Raw genomic sequence first — 22,953 nt, forward strand, 5'->3', positions numbered from 1 at the left:
ATGCATGGCAGTTCCAGACAAATGAACTACAACTCCTTTCTTGTAGTATTTAAGAATAGGGTTTCTTAAGGCTGGCTGCTGGTGGGGGGGGAAAAAGACAACAATGTATATGTTCCTAGAGGATCTCATGTGTTAGACATCAGGTTGCAGAGAAATGTCATTTTGATGATTCATCAAAATTGGGGGCGAGGAAGTAGGTAAAATACAGCTCCATCTATTAAAGTAGAACTCTGAGATTTCAGATGGAATTATAGTAATCCTATTTCATTATTACAGTACTAAGCATGCAGCTAACCTCAACCGTTCTTTAGTACAGTTATTCTTAAACCTTTTGTCCTAGTAATCCAATCCCACTATCATTTCAGGCAGCCTAAACTATTTCAAAACACTCTATTTTTCCCCATTCAAAAAAGTTGTTAATGCTGCCATGGCACCTTCAAGGAAAAGTGTGCAGAAAACCAGTCTCTCCAAAGGACAGGCCATGTGTAACCTTCCATGCAGTTTAGCACCAGAAGGAAACAGTGAACTTCTTTCTCAAATAGCAGACCCATTCTGCACTTGCTTTGTGTTTGTGGCAGGGAATACTGGCCCTTTACAGCAGGTTCATGGCCCAGCTGCTGGTTCAACCCAAAACAGGGGAATTCTTCAGAGTTCTCGTTCCCACTTCTGATGGGAGTTGGAGGCTCACAGCAAGGCATGATGGGAAGGAGTGCCAAGATATATAAGTCATGCCTTTGCCTCAGAGCCCAGTGAGACCACGCTGGGCCTCACCTGAGCAATTGGAGGAAGCTGCCTAAAAAGCTAGATATCTGGAGAAGAGAACCCTGGGAGCAAGAGAGGCCTTGAGCAAGGACGTATTCAGGGGAGGGCGGCTGGGTGTTGGACTGAGCACTTGCTGCCACCTCTTTCGAAGCCCAGGGTTGGAGTTTCTGGGAGAGGATGGGAGAAAGAGGGAGAAGAGTTGCTGATCTTCCCTAGAGAAGGGTGAAAACTGGCACACTCTGGGCCTGAACTATAACAAAGGGAAAGAGACTGAATAATGGTTCGACTTCCATTACCCTGCAAGAGGGGAATGGGGAAGTTTTTGGTTAGCCAGAGAGCTAACTTATCTGTCCAACAACCACACACTGAGGCAGCAGCCATATCTGCATGTGAAAGGCAAGCTACCTTTACAGTGGCTCATGCCTTCATTCCATTTATACCAAGGAGGGGTCCCACTTGACTGCTTTTGATCTCCACAATGGTTAGTGCAGGGGTGCTGGAACAATTTGCATAGTGGGGGTGCTGAGAGCAATTGAACCAAACTATAAACCCAGTATAAAATGGAAACCACTTCAAGCTGGGGGGTGCAGCAGCACCCCCAGCATCCCTAGTTCCAGCACCTATGTGGCAGTGTGTCACTGGGGAAGAGCCTCTCAGATAGGAACACCCTAAGCAATTCAGAACTCTATTAGTCATGCCAACACTTGACACAAGCAGCCAGTGCTGATCTTAAAGCACCAGCTAAATGTGCTGGCTGTACACCACTCTGTTTACCAAGTGGGCTGCTGCACAGCTGCCTTATCTCTAGCTTCTGAACAGAGTTTGGGTGTAGCCCCCAAATAGAACCCATCATCACTCCTGTCTTATCTGAATTGAGTCACAGCCGGTTAGATCTCTAGTCCCCAATCTCCTCCAGACACTGGCAAAGGCACTCAACTCTCCTGGCTGGATGAGAAGAGAGAAACACAAAGCTGGGTGCCATCAGCGTGTTGAAGACACCACAGCCCATGCATCCTCGCTAGCTGGGAACTTCACCCTTGGAACAGGACACTGCCTCCTCAGTTGTGCTTCACAGAAAGCTAATTAAGCAAAATAGTAGCCAATGAGAAATCGGGGTGGGGGGGGGGAGTTTCAAATTTCAAAAGAAGAGCCTTTAAAATCTACATGAGCAATGTTTATATGTATATGGTTGTCAGTAGCAAAGGGTTGATCTAATGCCTTCTGAAGTCAGTAGAACTCCCACTTATTTCAATGGGCTGTGGTGCAGACCCTTATTGAGGGGCTGTGGGTGAAAACCTAAGCCTCTCTTCTGGCAACTTGCATAAGCATCTCAAGTCAACTCTTGAAACTTCCACTGCAGATATTTTGGGTGTCTGTTTCCTTTTGACTAGGTGATTCTTATGAATGCTACAGCTCCAGATACAGGCCTTGTATAAAAACTTTGCAAAGTGATGCTGGAATCTCACTACACATCTCACTCCTGTGATGGCAAAGTATATGCAAAGACTAGCAAAAGATTCTGATAGTGACAATGCAAATGATTCTACTTTCAAAAATGTTTTGGAAGAAGGCTGAATAATCCCTTGGCATGCTAAACAACCAGTGGGGCTCCTGAATGATCGAGATACAAAAGGAGCGCTTAAAGACGATAAAGTCATTGCGGAGAAACTAAATGGATTCTTTACTTCAGTCTTCAAGGCTGAGGATGTTAGGGAGATTCCAAAACCTGAGCTGGCTTTTGTAGGTGACAAATCTGAGGAATTGTCACAGATTGAAGTGTCACTAGAGGAGATTTTGGAATTAATTGATCAACTCAACAGTAACAAGTCACCGAGACCAGATGGCATTCACCCAAGAGTTCTGAAAGAACTCAAATGTGAAGTTGCAGAACTATTAACTATGGTTTGTAACCTGTCCTTTAAATCGGCTTCTGTACCCAATGACTGGAAGATAGCTAATGTAACGCCAATATTTAAAAAGGGCTCTAGAGGTGATCCCGGCAATTACAGACCAGTAAGTCTAATGTCCGTACCGGGCAAATTAGTTGAAACAAATAGTAAAGAATAAAATTGTCAGACACATAGAAGAACATAAAATTGTTGGGCAAAAGTCAACATGGTTTCTGTAAAGGGAAATCGTGTCTTACTAATCTATTAGAGTTCTTTGAAGGGGTCAACAAACATGTGGACAAGGGGGAACCAGTGGACATAGTATACTTAGATTTCCAGAAAGCCTTTGACAAGGTTCCTCACCAAAGGCTCTTACATACATTAAGTTGTCATGGGATAAAAGAGGGAAGGTCCTTTCATGGATTGAGAACTGGTTAAAACAGGGAACAAAGGGTAGGAATAAATGGTAAATTCTCAAAATGGAGAGGGGTAACTAGTGGTGTTCCCCAAGGGTCAGTTCTAGGACCAATCCTATTCAACTTATTCATAAATGATCTGGAGAAAGGGGTGAAAAGTGAGGTGGCAAAGTTGGCAGATGATACTAAACTGCTCAAGATAGTTAAGACCAAAGAAGACTGTGAAGAACTTCAAAAAGATCTCACAAAACTAAGTGATTGGGCAACAAAATGGCAAACAAAATTTAATGTGGATATATGTAAAGTAATGAACATCAGAAAAAAATAACCCCAACTATACATACAATATGATGGGGGCTAATTTAGCTAGAACGAATCTGGAAAAAGATCTTGGAGTCATCGTGAATAGTTCTCTGAAGACATCCATGCAGTGTGCAGCGGCGGTCAAAAAAGCAAACAGGATGTTAGGAATCATTAAAAAGGGGATAGAAAATAAGACTGAGAATATATTATTGCCCTTATATAAATCGATGGTACACCCACATCTCGAATACTGCGTACAGATGTGGTCTCCTCATCTAAAAAAAGATATACTGGCACTAGAAAAGGTTCAGAAAAGGGCAACTAAAATGATTAGGAGTTTGGAACGGGTCCCATATGAGGAGAGATTAAAGAGGCTAGGACTTTTCAGCTTGGAAAAGAGGAGACTAAGGGGGGATATGATGGAGGTATATAAAATCATGAGTGATGTGCAGAAAGTGGATAAGGAAAAGTTATTTACTTATTCTCCTAATACAAGAACTAGGGGTCACCAAATGAAATTAATAGGCAGCAGGTTTAAAACAAATACAAGGAAGTTCTTCTTCACGCAGCGCACAGTCAACTTGTGGAACTCCTTACCTGAGGAGGTTGTGAAGGCTAGGACTATAACAGGGTTTAAAAGAGAACTGGATAAATTCATGGAGGTTAAGTCCATTAATGGCTATTAGTCAGGATGGGTAAGGAATGGTGTCCCTAGCCTCTGTTTGTCAGAGGGTGGAGATGGATGGCAGGAGAGAGATTACTTGATCATTACCTGTTAGGTTCACTCCCTCTTGGGAACCTGGCATTGGCCACTGTCGGTAGACAGGATACTGGGCTAGACGGACATTTGGTCTGAGCTGGTACGGCCGTTCTTATGTTCTAGATGTTTTCTTTAGTCTTATCAGTAATCAGACACTGGTAATAATTAATATTAATAGTGACAAATAAGTTAGAAATCAAAGTAATCTTGATGCTCGTGCTAGAATCTCCTAGCCAGTCCAGAAGACGGTCCCCAGGCATAGACATATCAGCTTTTACTCTGATGTTTTATGTCCTGTTGGCCAAAAAGTCAAGATGAAGTAATGGTGGCTTGATGATGGATTAGACATGTCTTTGGTGTGAAGAAATTCTACCTTAGCTGTTTGTTAGCTAGACCATTCTTCAAATAGAATCCAGGATCTTGCCTTTGAACAATTCTCTAATAGCTTATGGCTGTCAATCCATTTCTTTCAAGGGATTATATACCAATAAGAAATGCTAGAAAGGGTGAATCTCTTCTTCTTAGCTTTAAGTCCAGTTAATACTTCTATAAATCACTAGTGTCAAAACCTGTAATGACTTTGGCATCCTTGACTATATATTTCCATTGTTCTTTGTACGATGTGTGTGGTAACCAGAATGTCAGTATTCTAAAATACTCCTTAATACCATTTATGGTACATGCAGTAATATCAGTTCCCTTATTTACCCCAGAAGACTGGGAGTTTTCAAAGAAGTCAATTTTATTCCTACCAAGCCTTATGCTGATGTCTAGTACTCAGGCCCAAATTTTGCTTTCACTCACACTGCTTTAAAGCCGTTAAAGCCAATGTACAGCATCAATGTAAAAGAAATTCTGTGGGGGGAGGGGGGTAATATAGTGATAAACTAAAGAAAACATCTAGGATACAACCATTAGTCTGTGGCATTGGTAATGTGGGGGTGGAGGACTGTAGTGTCATTGGTAATAAAGATGTTGGGGAGGAGGTGTAATCTACTCTTATACTGCTGTTGCTACAGAATAACTTTTTGGTCATTCCTTAACACTCTGTTAATGGAAGATACCCCATCTCCTAGAACTGGAAGGGACCTTGAAAGGTCATCGAGTCCAGCCCCCTGCCTTCACTAACAGGACCAAGTACTTATTTTGCCCCAGATCCCCAAGTGGCCCCCTCAAGGATTGAACTCACAACCCTGGGTTAGCAGGCCAATGCTCAAACCACTGAGCTATCCCTCTCTAATTGCATGAGGCTACAGTGCATAAAGAGCCTGCCCTATAAAGATTTTGTTGTTTGTTTGTTTGTTTGTTTAATGTGCACTGTATTTAACTATGTTCCTTGCTCCTCCAGCCTCACTGAAATAATCGTTCATTTTCCTGCAGTCAGCAATTAAAAATGAGGAAGCTTATCGGCAATCCACTTTTCCCTAGTGAAAAGGAAGCCAATACACTGAAAACATTTCCTGTATTCTGTGGCTGAATTTTAACCTGTTCTGAGACAGTCATTCAAATAGCTTTCTTTCCAAAAGGAAAATGCAAAAACAGGGTTAATCCTATAGGGAAAAATAAATGGTAATGTTCTTAATACGTACCAAGGAATATCAGGAGCATGCCCACGCCAATTTGAAGTATGAGGGATATGCTGATGAGAACAATAAGTGGGATGTAGAATGAGAAAGAAGGTCCTTGATCCATTACTGCTTTCAACTGGGATGCATTGGCCATCAGAAGAGCAACATCCAGCATGCTCTCTGCAGCACTTTTCTTATTGGCGTAGTGGTTCATATTAATGCGTCGTGTTCTAGGCTGAAAGTGAAAATATTTCAATTATGGATACATCAAGTTTAATGGGTTAGCGAGCTAAGAAACAGATTTTGGTCCAGGGACTGATTTCCCTAATCTGCTCATCTCTGTACTGCTTTCATATGTTTCTGTGTGCTCACACCTACGAAGATCCTCTAACCAAGGAGCAATAGATTGTGCCTGGACTTAAGGCAGATATATACAAATGTATTAACCGTTAGAAGCATGTGCATCACAATTTCCATGTCACAAGAGACAGAAAGTTTGGGTAATCTGGATAATCTAAAGGCTGAGAAGTGTATAAATGGGATTGCTTTTAAACATTTTTAAAACCAGGGCTATACTTTAAACCAGCAATTCTCAACAAGGGGTACGTGTACCCCTGCGGGTACACTCAAGTCTTCCAGGGGGTACATCAACATATCTAGATATTTACCTAGTTTTACAATAGGCTACATAAAAAACACTAGCAAAGTCAGTACAAACTAAAATTTCATACAATGACTTGTTTATACTGTTCTATATGCTATACACTGAAATGTAAGTACAATATCTGTACTCCAATTGATTTATTTTATAATTGTATGGTAAAAATGAGACCCTAAGCAATTTTTCAGTAAGAGTGTGCTGTGACACTTTTTTCTATTTTTAGGTCTGATTTTGTAAGCAAGTAGTTTTTAAGTGAGGTAAAACCTGGGGGTACGCAAAACAAATCAGACTCCTGAAAGGGGTACAGTAGTCTGGAAAGGTTGAGAGCCACTGCTTTAAACACCCACTACACTGGATGAAACTCCTCCCTGTATGGGATGTGGGACAAGGCCTATGCACCACCTGAGTCATTCAATAATCCTATTTGAGTATTTGTTGGATTAAACTGCTGCATAAATCTTTTTCCCCCCCAGATACACTGGTGGATATTCCCATGCTGCCCCCGCCCAACCATACGTATGTGGATATTCCATTTCTGATCTCATGTGATAGGAGATGGTTAAGACACAGGGGATTTCCAACACCAAATGCCAAAAAAGCAGTAGACATAGCAGGTCTGTTCTCTCTTGCTCTTTTTCTTTCCTCTTCCTTTAGGAGATCAGTAAAACTCTGTCATTGGCACCAGATTTCTAAAGGAATTAGGCACTTGGTGAGATTTTCAAAACTGCCTAAAAGCAGCTTATGTTGTAGCTGTGTTGGTCCGAGGATATTAGAGAGACAAGGAGGATGAGTTAATATCTTTTATTTGGACCAGCTTCTGTTGGTGAGAGCAAAAAGCTCTTGAGCTTACACAGAGCTCTTCTTCAGAAGCTCAAAAGTTTGTTTCTCCCACCAACAGAAGTTGGTCCAATAAAAGATATTAACTCACCCACCTTGTCTCTCTCAAAGCAGGTTAGGTGCCTACCTCCCTTTGACCGCTTTAAAAAACCTGGCCCTTGGTACACACTTGAAACCATGAACCAAATTATGCCTTCTGTTACACCCATAGTACAACTATACACCCAGGCACCTCTCCTCACCTCCATGAAGTTGCACAGGCATAAGAGGGAGCAGAATATAGACCTTCAATGTCTGATTTAATAACTCTTCTTCCTTACTGAATGTTTAATTATACAAACAACTTCCTTTTCTCTTGTGTGACTGACTATATATGAGCTTCCCTCTTGTCCGTATGTTTGGTTTCTAACTACTTCAATATAATTTCTTTTGAAAGATTATAAGAAGTGTCGTGGCTGGGTTTTATGGTTTTGGGTTTTTTAACTCCTATTTGTTAGGGATATTTTTTACTATATAAACGTTTTCTTTGGAAAGGTTAAGCACTGTGGGAAAAATCTCTATTTAAAGGTTACTTCAAATGCAGAAGACACTCTCTAATTAAACTGGTCAGTGGCTGTGATCAAAACAGCCAAACTTCCAATTTCAAAGCCAGTTCAGCCACTGTCCATCCCGTGCTTGTCGTCTTTGAAGCTAGAAAAATTTCAGCGCATTAAATGTGTATGCTACACCACGTAACTTCCCAGTTCCTTCCAAGAGAACAAACTGAAAAATTTGACCTCATTTCTCTGGACACAATTTAAATAATGTACTGAGAGAAAAATGTCATGAAACAGCAGCAATGGGAATGAAGCCATGTAATCTTAGCCTCACACAGAGGGCTTGATTACTGAGACTTTGCTCATGGTGAAAAGAGGCAGTGTTAATTTTTCAGATCCAAACTTCAGTTAGGAAGAACTAGCTATTTGTTTTGCTTTGTTTGGGACCCATGATATTTAAAAAAAAAAAACCCTATTTGCCTCAGTTTCCGGGGGAGAGGGAGGGGAGGACATGGACACAAGCTACATTGCAGTTCCTCGAATGATACCATCTCCCGAACAGCAGTGAGAACCTGTGTGGCTGTGTTCCCATTACCTTCAAGGAAAAGTAGCCCAAAATAAATGTTGGAGCTATTGAGCAAAAAAACTTAGATTAATATCACCTATTAATTGTACAGTAGAGGCCATATTCTGCCTGTGGCTACAAACATGTAATGTCAATAACATCAAAAAGTTGCACAAGTGTAACAGCAGAATTTGGCCAGTGTTTTTCTATTGAAAATAACTTTAAAAAAATTTTATGGACTATCAAACTGATATCATTTGTGGGGTTTTGCAATAAGTTCATAACTGAGGAAGCATACCGATATCTGTTGAGGTATCTGCTGGCTAACTGTTTGCTTCTTCCTGCCAAAGAAACTGACTTGGTGCAATATTTGACATATCGGTAAATAGCAGATTGGTTTGACCCAGGCTCCAATTCTAAACGAAGCAAGCAGATTGCTTCCCTATCCATATTACGATAAAAATTTTAGGGCCCAGTCTTGGAGCTCTCTTTGTTTTCCCTTTGGCTTCAATGGGAGTGGGAACATGGCCTTAAATAATTTACTTTAATACACAACTCTTAATTAAGTACATGTAAATGGACTGGGGCTCATTCTGCTTTAATTTCCACCTGTGGATACAATGGGGTGCTCATGTGTCAGAGTGAAACTTGGCCTAGTCCTTATACTAGGAAAAGCACTCCCATGTTTTTAAACATCCTGCCATTCCAAAAGACTTCCTTCGTTGTGCAGACACAGTGGACCAGTGCATGGGCACTGGATTACACTGGAGTAGCTCATAAATGGAGTCACACCATATTAGCTGAGTAGACAATCTGGTTCTTTGCATTTAAAAAAACAAAGGGGGGGAGGATGGAGGGATATGAAGGGTTAATATCCTGATTCATTAAATGGTCTATTGTAGTGGCCGCTGCGTTCCAGCCCCATGTAAGGGTTATGGTTAATAGATATCCTTAGTCACTGACCTCCTGTTCTGAACTACTGCGGAACACCTCTGTTCAGCACTGTGGTTTGGGCTTTTGTGGCTCATAGAGCAAGCAAGTACAGTAATTTGGGTTTGAGTTGCTTTTCAACAATAACTACTTTAAATAGCAGGGAAAGTAAGACTGTTCTAGCTAGGCACAGAGAGAATACCTACACTTGATATTCTAGTGCCTGCCCACTCCACTGAATTCATGTCCCATTTGTTAAGTTTACTATTGACGTTTTATATGGTGACTCACAGTCTCGGAAATTCAGATGCAGCTGTTCTAACAAATTCACCACTGAAAAATGGCAATCCTCTACTGTATGCAAGTATTTCCAAACACCCTTTAGCTGAGGAAATGGTGACGTTTATCGCTTTTTATTTGGGGAGAGGGGGAACGTAACCAGAAAAGTTCCAGGAACTTCCACACCCTCATTAGGCAGTGGTACTTCCCATCTGGCAAGAGAAGAGGAAAGGAACAGTGCATGGATTAATATGTCAGAATTGAAGATCTGACATGCTGGAAGATCAGTTTAAGGCAACTGCTGAACATACAGATTTAGCCAGTACTACTGCAGAGGCTTTGCAGTCTATGGCAGTGAGAATCAGAAAAAAAGGCATATTATATAGCAATCTCTGTGTTTAAAATCTACGTTGGGGGAAAGCAGGAAATGATTTCATACTGTGGTTACGAGAACAACATGCAAATAGCTGGCAGGTACCAGAAATTAAGTCTTTGTGCTGCAGCTTCTTGGCTTTAGAAGATTTAAGCCTGAAGCAAAGTGAGATACAGAAGCAAGGTCTATGCTAAAGCTTGAACTGGGCTTACAATAACTGTCCAAAATGCTTGTTGCTACTATGTGACTGTAAAATGCCACCCAGTGCTTGCTACCACGGCACTGTAACAGTGCCATGTATTTAACCAGTGCTTTCCATTTTATAAGCACTGTTCAAAAACCGCAGGGTATCTACCTTTTCCCCTCCACAAGGGCAACATTTGCCCCCTCCAGAAGAGCTGGGATTGCTCTCTTCTGCAGTGGCTCCTGGCACCCTGTGGCTCTGTCCAGTTCTAATGGAGCTTTATGCTATGTCTACACTGCGAAGTGAAGGTGTGACTATAGCATGGATAGGCATGCCTATGCTAACTTTAATCTAGCTAGCGGGGATGACAATAGTCGTGTAGATGTGGTGGCACAGATTTCACTACAAGCTAGCAACCAGTGTGTGTACGTAGGCTTCCTGCAGGGCTTGCACTCTGGATGCTAGCCTGTGCTGCCACATCTCTACTGTTACCAATGCTAGCTAGATTAAAGCTAGCATGTCTATGCCTATCCGTGCTACAATTACCCCTTCACTTGCAGTCTGGACATACTGCTAATACTGGTGGCACTCCCTCAGCCAGTGCCTGACCCTTTTTAAGGAGCGTTTCCCACACAGAGGGAAGACTATAAATACATTGCTACAGATTCCAACTATAGTAACCTTTTCCAGTGAGTGCAAGATAAAGATTGTGTTTCCACTACAGAGAGACCTTCCCCCAGTCAGTGGAAGGCTGGATCTTCAGAAGGCCCTCTGGTATTTGTGGCAGGAGTGATGGGGCAACTCTATTTTCCCCCCTCCCTACAAATGTATACAGGAAGGATAAGATCCAGCTACAGAAGGTTCTTTCCATACACATGTCTAGGGTCTGTCTCCCTTACTGTTTTTTCCAACATGCTTTTTTTACCCAAACTGTGTAAAGATCCATAAGGAGCAGTGAGAGGACACCTGCTGCCAGACAGCTTACAGAGTAATGGGGAGACAATTCTATGAAGAAATCTATTCCCCATCCTTTTTTCCTGGAGCTCTCTGGGTAAATGTGGCTGGGATAAAGCTGTTTACCTGCCTCACCATCAGTGCCGTACCTTAATAGCCTTGCACACCCCCGAGAATTGCATCCCTGCAATATGCAGCTAACCTTACTTGGAGTAGGTCTAGATGACGTGCAATAAAAAATGTCAGCAGCTCTCAGCACTACACTAATGCTAGCACTGTTGCTACCACTTGTGGGGCTACACCAGTGGATGTGTAACTTTGGGCGATCTGCCTAATGTAGATGTGGTCTTGGTTTACATGAGCACTACCGTGGTGAGCCAGTGCTGGATGTGATGATGGCGAGTCTTGACCCAAGCAACTAAAATATCAATAGTGCCGGCATGTTTCTGCACCATTGCAAACACTTTGCATCTTTGGTCACAGAGCGGTGTGATGCAATCCCGTGCCATGCTCCTACCACCAGAATTATCTAGTACAGACACAAGTTACTGACTATATTGGGGGAGGGGGCCGCGGGGGAGGGGGCTCAGAAGTGTCTGAGAATGGTTTCAAAGAATCGCTCATGTGAACAAGATCTTAGTGTATTCACTTCCATGTTAACAACCTGCATGCATGCAGGTTTGCCACAGCAGAGCTGGTATCTGAGCTCTGGGTAGGGTGACCAGATAGCAAGTGGGACAGGGGGTGGGGGGGGTAATAGGCGCTCATATAAGACAAAGCCCCGAATACCGGGACAGTCCCTATAAAATTGGGACATCTGGTCACCCTAGTTCTGGGCATAAACCATATTTGTCTGTGCAGTGTGTTCTTTAGCTTTCTCTGAAAAGGGGAGCTGTGAAAAGCTTTCCCCATCTCCAGTCTCTGTGGCTCTTCTGAGAGCAGTGAGAACAGTTTGCTGAACAGCTTAGTTTTTCATTGACCGAACTTTCCCACCCGCCCAGCATCTTACAGCCCCTTTTCAAGGTTTGTGGGACTGCTATCTTCACCAGCAGTGTTTAATCCCATCTGTGGGGAGCCAACTAATTAAGACACAACATCAGAATAGTTGCATTGTTTTCCTTCTCTTAAACCTTTACCGAAAGATTAAAAGGGTAACCCGGGTAACCCAATGCTTATTTCCCCACACTATGGTTATATTTAGTAATATTTTACTGGGAACTGTATGGGTAAAAGAGAATCTTTTGTAGCTACTTGTTTTTACTGACCATTCTGACCCTGTGACTTCCAGTTCATGGGGATTTCCTTTATAAAGAAAAGCCTTATTCTTTATACCCGATGACTCAACAACAAAAATTCTCGGGCTTTCAGTTGCAACTCAGTGACGGTACCCACTTTAGGTAAAGTTTGAAAACAAATATCAAGGCAGTTTGCTAAACATACAGGTCTTGTGTGCATTATAGTAAGGCTCAAGCGTTTATGCTCTTTATTGACTCAGTGGTGAAAGTTACCTCATTGAAAAGCCTGAAGACCAAAGTCCCCTGTTCATTCACTAAACGATGCTCTCTACTTAAGCTTCCACACACTACCACACTAACATGCCTAAAGTCTGACAAAGAGGAATGGCTTATGGGGGGGAGAGAGGAATTTAGTCTCGTTATTCAAACTTTGGCCTCTGCTGAGAGTCCCCAAAAGAGGACTATCAGGAGAGGTAAAAGTGTCAGTACCAATTCGCGTTCTGGTTTTTGATGTGGATACCTCTCCATGCTGAAAATTAGACTGCAAACACCAGCACCACTGAGCACTGCTTTCTTTCATTAGCTCCATAACTATGTTAAAGTTCACTTCTGTGACTTTCTTGTGCCCTTGCATGTATGAAAGAAAATGCACTTGACTTCACGCGCTGGAGATTTTAATGCATGCCCTTTTGCTTCTGGCTTACATGCAGCTATTGTTCTAGTTAGCCTCTTACTAAGAGGGGGGAAGGATAGCTCAGTGGTTTGAACATTGGCCTGCTAAACCCAGGATTGTGAGTTCAATCCTTGAGGGGGCCACTTGGGGATCTTGGGCAAAATCAGTACTTGGTCCTCCTAGTGAAGGCAGGGGGCTGGACTCAATAACCTTTCAAGGTCCATTTCAGTTCTAGGAGATGGGATATCTCCATTAATTTATTTATTTATTTTATTTCTCCCATCATACACATGCTTTCTAAGAGGATAGAATTAAATAGTGTTTGTTTTAGAACATGCCCATAACCAACAGAGGCCTGAAACTTAAAAGTTATGAGCCAGATTTTGCAAATGCTTGTGCATATTGAGGGCTATAGGGCTGTTAACATGAATGAACTTACTCACATACATGAATTGGGGTTTGCAAGATCAAGCTCTACAACTCTTAATCCATCCTTAACAGACTCTACTGGAAAACCAACAGTTTAGAGTTCTTAAACTAAACTTTCCATTTCCAGCTTCTCTGTGGGTACTGCAATCTTTGATTTGTGTGCACACGATACAAATTTGGGACGCTTTGACCCTGATTCAGAATCGTTGAGCATTCACAGCTCCTGTGGGTTTCAACTGGGGCTGTGAGTGCTCAGTGCTTCTGAATATCAGGCCCCATGTCTCAAGTTGGGCTTCCAGAAACTAAAGTATCCAAAAGCACTGGCCAACTCAGAAAACTTCACCCATTGCATGTGTATTATAGACAATACTTTGTCTGCAAAGCACCAGATCCCAATAGAGGAAAAGTGAGTAAGGAGGACAACTTCTGGATTTTTTTTTTTTAACATAAACCATTAGTTTCCCAGTGTCTAAGTGGAAATGTTATTCCTGTAACTACACCATTAAGCTGATTACATAATTGTTTGTCAATCGCAGCTTCCCCAGTTCTCTATCATTCACAAATCAGAAATATGATGGATAACTATGCTGTCACTCAGCAACCAGAAATATCTTGTTTTAGGAATTCTCTCCTGAAAAGACTCCAGAGCCCTTGCTGCTTTTCAGTATTATGCCTAGGAAAATCTTTGGAATGGTGGCAGCTATGCAACAGATGGTTAGGACCTTCTTGTTTTTCTATCTCCACAAAGATAAAACCTCCCAAGGACCCTGCCCACGACACCACACTCAACCACTAGTTAAGTACTGACTCAGACAGAAGAATACCACATACAGAACTGAGGGTATGTCTACACTGGCAAGTTTCTGCGCCACAAGTTATACCACTTTTATTAAAACGCTGTTGCGTGTCCACACTGTGCTCCTTTTGACGTTGGAGCGCATCCACATTAGCAGCTCTTGCCACGGCAAAGACAGCAGTGCATTGTGGTAGCTATCCCTCTGTGCAACTGGCCACAGGGTGCTTTGGGAAGGATGTGCAATGCCTCATGGGGCAGGCACAGCATCACACGATGCAGGTTTCCCAATCCCATTGTTCCATGGGCATCCTACTACATTGCCAGCTGCTTTTCAACTGAAGGGGGTGGGGGAGAATTTGACAGGGAGTGAGTGTGTGTATGGAGAGGAGGAGAGAGTGTGTTTTGGGGGACAGAGACTGTGTGTCAGCATGCTGTCTTGTAAGTTCAGACAGTGGCAGGAAGCAACCAGTCCTGAGGCAGGGGGAGGGGGAAACTCCCAACATCAGCCCCACTTTGAAAGGGGATGGGTGCATGTCTCAGGGCAACCGAGTTCAAAACAATGAGCAGAGCGATCACTTGAGGCATTATGGGACAATAAGCTGCTTTACTGTGCAGAAACTTGCCAGTGTAGACAAGCAATCATCAACACCCCTTCCTGCCTCCATTTTCCCTAGAGGTCTGGCATTCAAGTGCTAATCCAGCTCAACAATACTAGCTTGTGAGAGCTGGTGAGATCACATCTTGAGATGGCATGGCTGCAGTCCATTATCACTACAGAACAGGGGACCTCTATAAACTGAGATGTTTTTCACAGGTCTAAAATCAAGAGTAGTATTATAGCAACATTATTTAAAAAGAAAAGGAGAAAGTAGGATTAATAATATATTCAGATAAAAAAGACAATACAGAATTCCTTAGAAAGCAATCAAGATGACAATGCAAATCAAGTAGTAAAGTGTTTTAAAAGGAAAACAAATCCAACTTATTTAATCAAGACAAAACCATTCATGCTAGATTTCGTTTTCCCTGCATCATGTTTTCTTTTCATTTCTGCATTAAGGCTTTGATGCAGGAAAGTGTGTACACATGAACTTAAGTGCATCCCTATTCAAGACTGCACTAAGGGCAGTATGTAAGAACATGCTTAAATAGGACCAGATTCAGGAAAGCATCCCAATCTGCCATCATTCCCAGATTAGACAAGAATGCAGTCCCTGCATGTTAATGTATTGCGTTAATGCTTGTGTAGAACTTGTTCCAAAGAATGTGTATAACTATATACTATTGTCTCTTACAAAACATAACAACGGCCGTATTGGGTCAAACCAAAGGTCCATCTAGCCCAGTATCCTGTCTACCAACAGTGGCCAATTCCAGGTGCCCCAGAGGGAGTGAACCTAACAGGTAATGATCAAGTAATCTCTCTCCTGCCATCCATCTCCACCCTCTGACAAACAGAGGCTAGGGACATCATTCCTTACCCATCCTGGCTAATAGCCATTAATGGACTTAATCTCCATGAATTTATCCAGTTCTCTTTTAAACCCTGTTATAGTCCTAGCCTTCACAACCTCCTCAGGTAAGGAGTTCCACAAGTTGACTGTGCGCTGTGTGAAAAAGAACGTCCTTTTATTTGTTTTAAACCTGCTGCCCATTAATTTCATTTGGTGGCCCCTAGTTCTTGTATTATGGAAATAAGTAAATAACTTTTCCTTATCTACTTTCTCCACATCACTCATGATTTTATATACCTCTATCATATCCCCCCTTAGTCTCCTCTTTTCCAAGCTGAAAAGTCCTAGCCTCTTTAATCTCTCCTCTTCTAGTTGCTCTTCTTTGAACCTCTTCTAGTGCCAGTATATCTTTTTTGAGATGAGGAAACCACATCTGTATGCAGTATTCAAGATGTCGGCGTACCATTGATTTATATAAGGGCAATAATAAATTCTCAGTCTTATTCTTTATCCCGTTTAATAATTCCTAACATCCTGTTTGCTTTTTTGACTGCCTCTGCACACTGCGTGGACGTCTTCAGAGAACTATCCACGATGACTCCAAGATCTTTTTCCTGATTCGTTCTAGCTAAATTAGCCCCCCATCATATTATATGTATAGTTGGGGTTATTTTTTCCAATGTGCATTACTTTACATTTATCCACATTAAATTTCATTTCCATTTTGTTGCCCAATCACTTAGTTTTGTGAGATCTTTTTGAAGTTCTTCACAGTCTGCTTTGGTCTTAACTATCTTGAGCAGTTTAGTATCAGCTGCCAGCTTTGCCACCTCACTTTTTACCCCTTTCTCCAGATCATTTATGAATAAGTTGAATAGGATTGGTCCTAGGACTGACCCTTGGGGAACACCACTAGTTACCCCTCTCCATTTTGAGAATTTACCATTTATTCCTACCCTTTGTTCCCTGTCTTAACCAGTTCTCAATCCATGAAAGGACCTTCCCCCTTTTATCCCATGACAACTTAATTTACATAAGAGCCTTTGGTGAGGGACCTTGTCAAAGGCTTTCTGGAAATCTAAGTATACTATGTCCACTGGATCCCCCTTGTCCACATGTTTGTTAACCCCTTCAAAGAACTCTAATAGATTAGTAAGATACGATTTCCCTTTACAGAAACCATGTTGACTTTTGCTCAACAATTTATGTTCTTCTATGTGTCTGACAATTTTATTCTTTACTATTTGTTTCAACTAATTTGCCCGGTACTGACGTTAGACTTATCGGTCTGTAATTGCCGGGATCACCTCTAGAGCCCTTTTTAAATATTGGCGTTACATTAGCTATCTTCCAGTCATTGGGTACAGAAGCCAATTTAAAGGACAGGCTACAAACCATAGTTAATAATTCCGCAACTTTACATTTGAGTTCTTTCAGAACTCTTGGGTGAATGCCATCTGGTCCTAGTGACTTGTTAATGTTAAGTTTATCACTTAATTCCAAAACCTCCTCTAGTGACACTTCAATCTGTGACAGTTCCTCAGATTTGTCACCTACAAAAGCCGGCTCAGGTTTGGGAATCTCCCTAACATCCTCAGCCGTGAAGACTGAAGCAAAGAATCCATTTAGTTTCTCCACAATGACTTTATCGTCTTTAAGCGCTCCTTTTGTATCTCGATCATTCAGGGGCCCCACTGGTTGTTTAGCAGGCTTCCTGCTTCTGATGTACTTAAAAAACATTTTGTTATTACCCTTTGAGTTTTTGGCTAGCCGTTCTTCAAACTCCTCTTTGGCTTTTCTCATTACATTTTTATACTTAATTTGGCAGTGTTTATGCTCCTTTCTATTTACCTCACTAGGATTTGACTTCCACTTTTTAAAAGATGCCTTTTTATCTCTCACTGCTTCTTTTACATGGTTAAGCCAAGCCACGGTGGCTCTTTTTTAGTTCTTCTACTGTGTTTCTTAATTTGGGGTATATATTTAAGTTGGGCCTCTATTATGGTGTCTTTAAAAAGCGTCCATGTAGCTTGCAGGGATTTCACTTTAGTCACTGTACCTTTTAATTTCTGTTTAACTAACCCCCTCGTTTTTGCACAGTTCCCCTTTTTGAAATTAAATGCCAAAGATATTGGACCAAATTCAAATCCACTCTAAGCAGGAGCAACTCCACTGAAGCCCATGCCAGGGCTGCGTTTAGCTTTCAGACTTAAATTGAAAGGGAAGGGAGGGACTGATCCTGCTCTATTTTAAATCAGCGGGAGTCTTGTCAATGAATTAACCGAGAGCAAGATTATGCCGTGAGGCAGTATAATTACCACCCTATGCGGTGAAACAGCAAAGGTTTCTCCGTTAATACAAACTAATATTTTCTCTGCATGACACACACTCTATAGAAGAAAATGAATATTCCGAGCCAATATGATTATTTAATGACACTAAATCGCACATGAGAGTTCTAACTACAAAGCTCTTGAAAGCCAGGAATACCATTCTGGAAGACAAGATGACTAATGTGGCAGGTTTTCACAGAGCCATGCTGTGGCTTGCAGACATTTTGATAGCTTCAAAATAAGTTTCAAAAGTACTACTGCAACTGAGAACTAAACTTGATCGAAATGATAAATGCAGGGTACTAGGGGTCTGACTCATGTAATCATATGGCACATCACATGTTCTCCAATGGGTTTTGCTTTGTGTGGAGCAATATCAGATTCTGCCCAGATTCAAATCTTCATTGTTCTGGTCCTTTTCTTTTATAGTCCTCAGTGTAACTGTTTCCTTGCCAATAAGCATCACTGACATGTGCATCTTTGTTCCATGCAGACTTTAATATGGTAAAACTAATGAGTTTTGGGTATGCAGGATTGGGCCCTAAATGAGTAGCTTAAGTCTGGGCACTGAGCAGATAAGGGCAGACTCTCTCCCTAGAGGTTCCAGGTTTTTAAGTATTCTCTTGGTTCATCATCCTGCTTTTGACTCTGTACTTCTTTACGTTCTGTTCACTACGTTTAGAACAGCTTCATCTTTCACGTATGCCAAGTCGCCTTTCTTTTCTCAAATCCTGTTTGGAATATTCTTATTACCCAAACTGACGGACTATGCAAAAAGTAAACCAACAAAAATGATGAAAAAACCAACTCTAAAAATCAATTTTAATAATTTAAGGCAATGAGAACTTGTTTTAAAAATTATTTTTAACCCAAGAGCATCTTTAGACTGCTGGCTTTCACCTTCTATCTCTCCACTCCACTGCTATTTGGTCTTACAGCATTTGTCAGAATTACATTGTAAGCTGACTGTTTGTTTGTGTTGTGTGTTTGTAAAGCTCTGTTGACAAGTTCTATTTGCTATAAATAATTACTACTAGCCATTAGATGAGACCGAGTTTCCATTTGAAATATGCAATGCTTCAGGACACATTTCATTCTAGTGAAGAAAAGAATAATTATTTCAAGTTCCCACATGTATTGAAATTTGTTCATTTATAGTTTTAGACTGCCAGGACACCTCAATATTCTTTATTAACATTTACTTATGGTTATGGTTTCACTTTACAAAGAGTGAAAATATACTACCTGCTTTGCATAGGTTTCTAGCCAGAAAAAAAACATAAATGTACGAATGGCTACAATGTGACATTAATATCCCTTGCTTTGCTGTACCACGTTTGGGTTTATCTTTCCTCTCTTTGGTAGCTTATTCATCTGACAGAATACGCTGTGTGGATTGATACAGTGAGATAGCACACCAGCTATAAGAAAACTTTTGAGACAGCTTCCATATTTTTCTATTTCTTGTCCTCACTAGCTATTGCCAGCAGCACTAGCATGAAAAACTCTCTTCACAATCTCTCAGGCAGCATCATTGACTTTAATTGGAATAATGAAGAATAGGCTCTACTAAAAGTGAGAAAGGAACGACTCAGTGTGAGCAAAGGCATGACAATCTAGTCTAACAGTAGAAGCTAGGAATTTCTGGCTCTTAATATCCCTCTCATATAGATCCCTTGGGGTCTTGGGCAAGTCAATAAAGGCCAGATTTTCAATAGCTCTTAGCATCGAAAATGGAGGCTTGATTTTTCAGAAGAGCTTAGCTCCCAATTATCCACCATGCTGAGCTCTTCTTAAAATCTGATCATAGATATCACAGGGGGATCTATTGGGTGCTGAGTGCTTCCACCTTTTTTAGGTATCTAACGGTATGTCTACACCAGGGCCAGCTCCATGCACCAGCTCAGCAAGCAGGTGCTTGGGGCGGCCAACGGAGGGGGGCGGCACGTCTGGCTTTTCGGCGGCGGGTCCCTCACTCCCTCAGGGGGGGAAGGACCTACCACCGAATTGCCGCCGAAAAATGAAGCAGCAGCGGCAGAGCGGCCGCCGAAGTGCTGCAGATAGTGATCGCGGCTTTTTTTTTTTTTTTTTCTGCTTGGGGCGGCAAAAACCCTGGAGCCGGCCCTGGTCTACACAGCAAAGAAAAACACGTGGTTGGCCTGTGCCAGCTGACACAGGCTTGGGCTGGGGCTGTTTTATTGCTGTGTAAACTTCCAGTCTCAGGCTGGAGCCTGAGCTCTGGAAACCTCCACCCCACAGGGGCTTAGAGCCTGGGCTCCAGCTGAGCCCAGAAGTCTACACAACAATGAAACAGCCCCGCCGCCCAAGCCCCGCAATTCTTGAGTTCACTGGCACAGGAAGCTGCGAGTTTTTCTTTGCTGTGTAGACATACCCTTAAAGGGATATGAGTTCTTTTGGAAAATCTGAGCCTCTGCCTCATTTCCCCCCTCTCCTCCCCCCCCCGCCCAGGCCAAGACAAAAGTAACACCTGCCTATTTCAGGTGTAATGGGAGGATTAAAGTTTGTAAATACCTCTACAACATTACTTTATAGAATTATTTGGTTTTAAATATGCTTGGCGGTTAATTTACAGCTGCTTATGATATCTTAATTGACTGATTGTGTCTCAGTTTCTTTGGGAAAGGTTTGCCACAAATGGAACAGTAACTACAGATGGCAGAATATAAAGCAAGATCAGAAAACCCACTGAAGTATACAGAAAGAATAGAAACTGAAGGGGAAAAATTTGAGTTAACATGACCTAGTCAAAGCTATTCCTTTCTGTTAAAATGAGATGAATGAGGAACTGGCCGTTCTAAAGAGAATTTTTCAGTTCACCATTCTGACTCAAAAAGAACAGGAGTACTTGTGGCACCTTAGAGACTAACAAATTTATTAGAGCATAAGCTTTCGTGGGCTATAGCCCACTTCTTCGGATGCATTCTGACTCAAGTACATCAAGCTTGACTTGGGGTAAGACATGAGTAATGCCAAAGTGAAACTATTTTTTTTTATTGCAGTACTTTTCCAGTATTTGACAATCTACTTTAGAACTTATGCCAGTAAGACTGTATGACATCACACACAGGGCTCATCAGGGTGGGAACAGGAATCTTACACAGATGTGCCTGTGTCCTGGCTGCATGAAAAAGTTTTACCAATTATACAGCTACAGTTATACTGATATTTTGTTCTATATGGACACTTATTCAGGCATAGGAGCAGCTTTTTCCAGGTTAGCTTAACCCGCTTCACAAGCAACTTAAGCTAAACCATAAGAAAGGTCCTCTTATACCAGAATAAGTGTCCACACTGGAGTTATGCTGGTATAACTAGATCAGTTTAAATTTGCACCTTCAGTTACACCAAGAAAAAACATTTGCATGGAGACAAGCCTTTTTCAAGTTGAGGATTCAATATTTTACAGACAGGTGTTGTTATTTAGAAGTTTGTCAACTATTCATCCAGTCTTTTCCTGAACCTCTTTTGGTCTCTTCTCTATCCTCCTCACTGATCAGATGCAGAAAGAGGACCTCTCTGCTTCTCCTTGAGTTGCTAGAGCTGCTCTGTAGGAAAGGAAGAATGCACTCAGTCCTGTTGCTGCTCACAGCAGCTCTACCTAAGAGGAGGTGGAGGAGTGAGCACAGGCTTGAGTGGAGGGCTGTATGATGAGCGGTAATACACCTTTTGGCCAACAGGACTTGATGTCCGGAGCTAGGAGCTGAACAGCCTCAAGGCGAAGGGCAAACAAAAGCAGACAGTAAAATCAACTTTCCTATGCTCCTTTGTGCTGCTGTCAGTGGATACTGAACGTCTCAGTACTTTAAAACATAGATTTTGAATAGGCAAAGTGGGAGATTTCAGGTCAAAAGAGAGATTCTCCCATCAAGCTGAGTGAGCAGTCGATTCAAAAATAGCTTATACAAGTGTGATTGTAAGAAAATTAGAAAATAGGGGTTGTTGTTTTAAAAGCTGTGCTCTCAAGCAGGAAAGACAGAAAAAGTCTACTAGAGAAATGTTCTCCCAATCTTGGAAGGAATAGATTACATTTTTTTTCTCTTCAACTATAGTATATTTGAGATTCAAGACATTCAAAATAGTCTCACAATCAGATTTCCAAAGGGGATAGGAACAACTGACATTTGTAGTAAGCACTATCCACTAAATATTCGAGTCTTGACTTTGGTTTAAAACAGCTGTCCTTACTCAAATTCCACTAGTTACTGGAGCTCGTATCTCCCTTAAATTCTGTAGAATTCCTCCTTGGTGATATACTGCTATGAGTCAGTTATACATTCATTTGCAAATGTCATCCTTCCTATGTACATACCAAGCTATAGCACACACATTTCCTAAAACCTCCCCTCAAACTTAACAGAACTACATTATTTATTATTTGTAATACCTAAAGGCCACATTCTGGTTTGGAGCCCCATTGGCCTAAGTACTGTATAAATATGTAGAAAGATATGGTTCCAGCCGCGAAAAGCTTATATTCTAATTTAATGACAATGTCAAGGGATGAACAAGTGTGCTAAAACAGCAGTCGGCAAAGGAAGGTAGCAGCTACAGCAGTGGTGGGCAACCTGAGGCCCGTGGGCCGTATGCAGCCCATCAGTGTAATCTGATTGCGGGCCCCAAGACATTTTGCTCACATTGACAGTCGGCAGGTACAGCCTCCCGCAGCTCCCAGTGGCCGCGGTTCGCCATTCCTGGCCAACGGGAGCTGCGGGAAGCGGCAGGCCAGTGTATAGAGAGAGGAAGAACGATTCTCTACTACCCTTCCATAGGCAAACTGGAAGTCTGAATGGAACCCTTACAGGAACATGCTGTATATATTCTAACAGAAAGCACTTTGTTAGTCATAGTTTTATTTCATATATATGAAGGGAAAGCACATGTGTAATCCTGCTTCTAGGTAAATTAATAGCAAAGTAGAAATTGAAAAAAGTCTTGCATGGCTTATGCAGTCTGTTTTAGTGTGATAAATGGAAATGAGAGTCTCCATTCCATTGG

General features: G+C 41.8%; 1 protein-coding gene across 2 annotated transcripts in view; it reads right to left on the bottom strand.

The window, feature by feature from the left end:
* Positions 1-22,953, bottom strand: part of NINJ1 (ninjurin 1) — a 35,294-nt gene that overhangs the window by 10,839 nt on the left and 1,502 nt on the right. For both annotated transcript variants that reach the window (XM_054035409.1, XM_054035410.1), the window contains exon 2: positions 5,720-5,933. In XM_054035409.1, coding sequence (XP_053891384.1) covers positions 5,720-5,933 — 214 coding nt within the window. The remainder of the gene's footprint in view (positions 1-5,719; positions 5,934-22,953) is intronic.

Source organism: Malaclemys terrapin, chromosome 7, assembly GCF_027887155.1.
Source record: "Malaclemys terrapin pileata isolate rMalTer1 chromosome 7, rMalTer1.hap1, whole genome shotgun sequence".
Lineage (NCBI taxonomy): Eukaryota > Metazoa > Chordata > Testudines > Emydidae > Malaclemys > Malaclemys terrapin.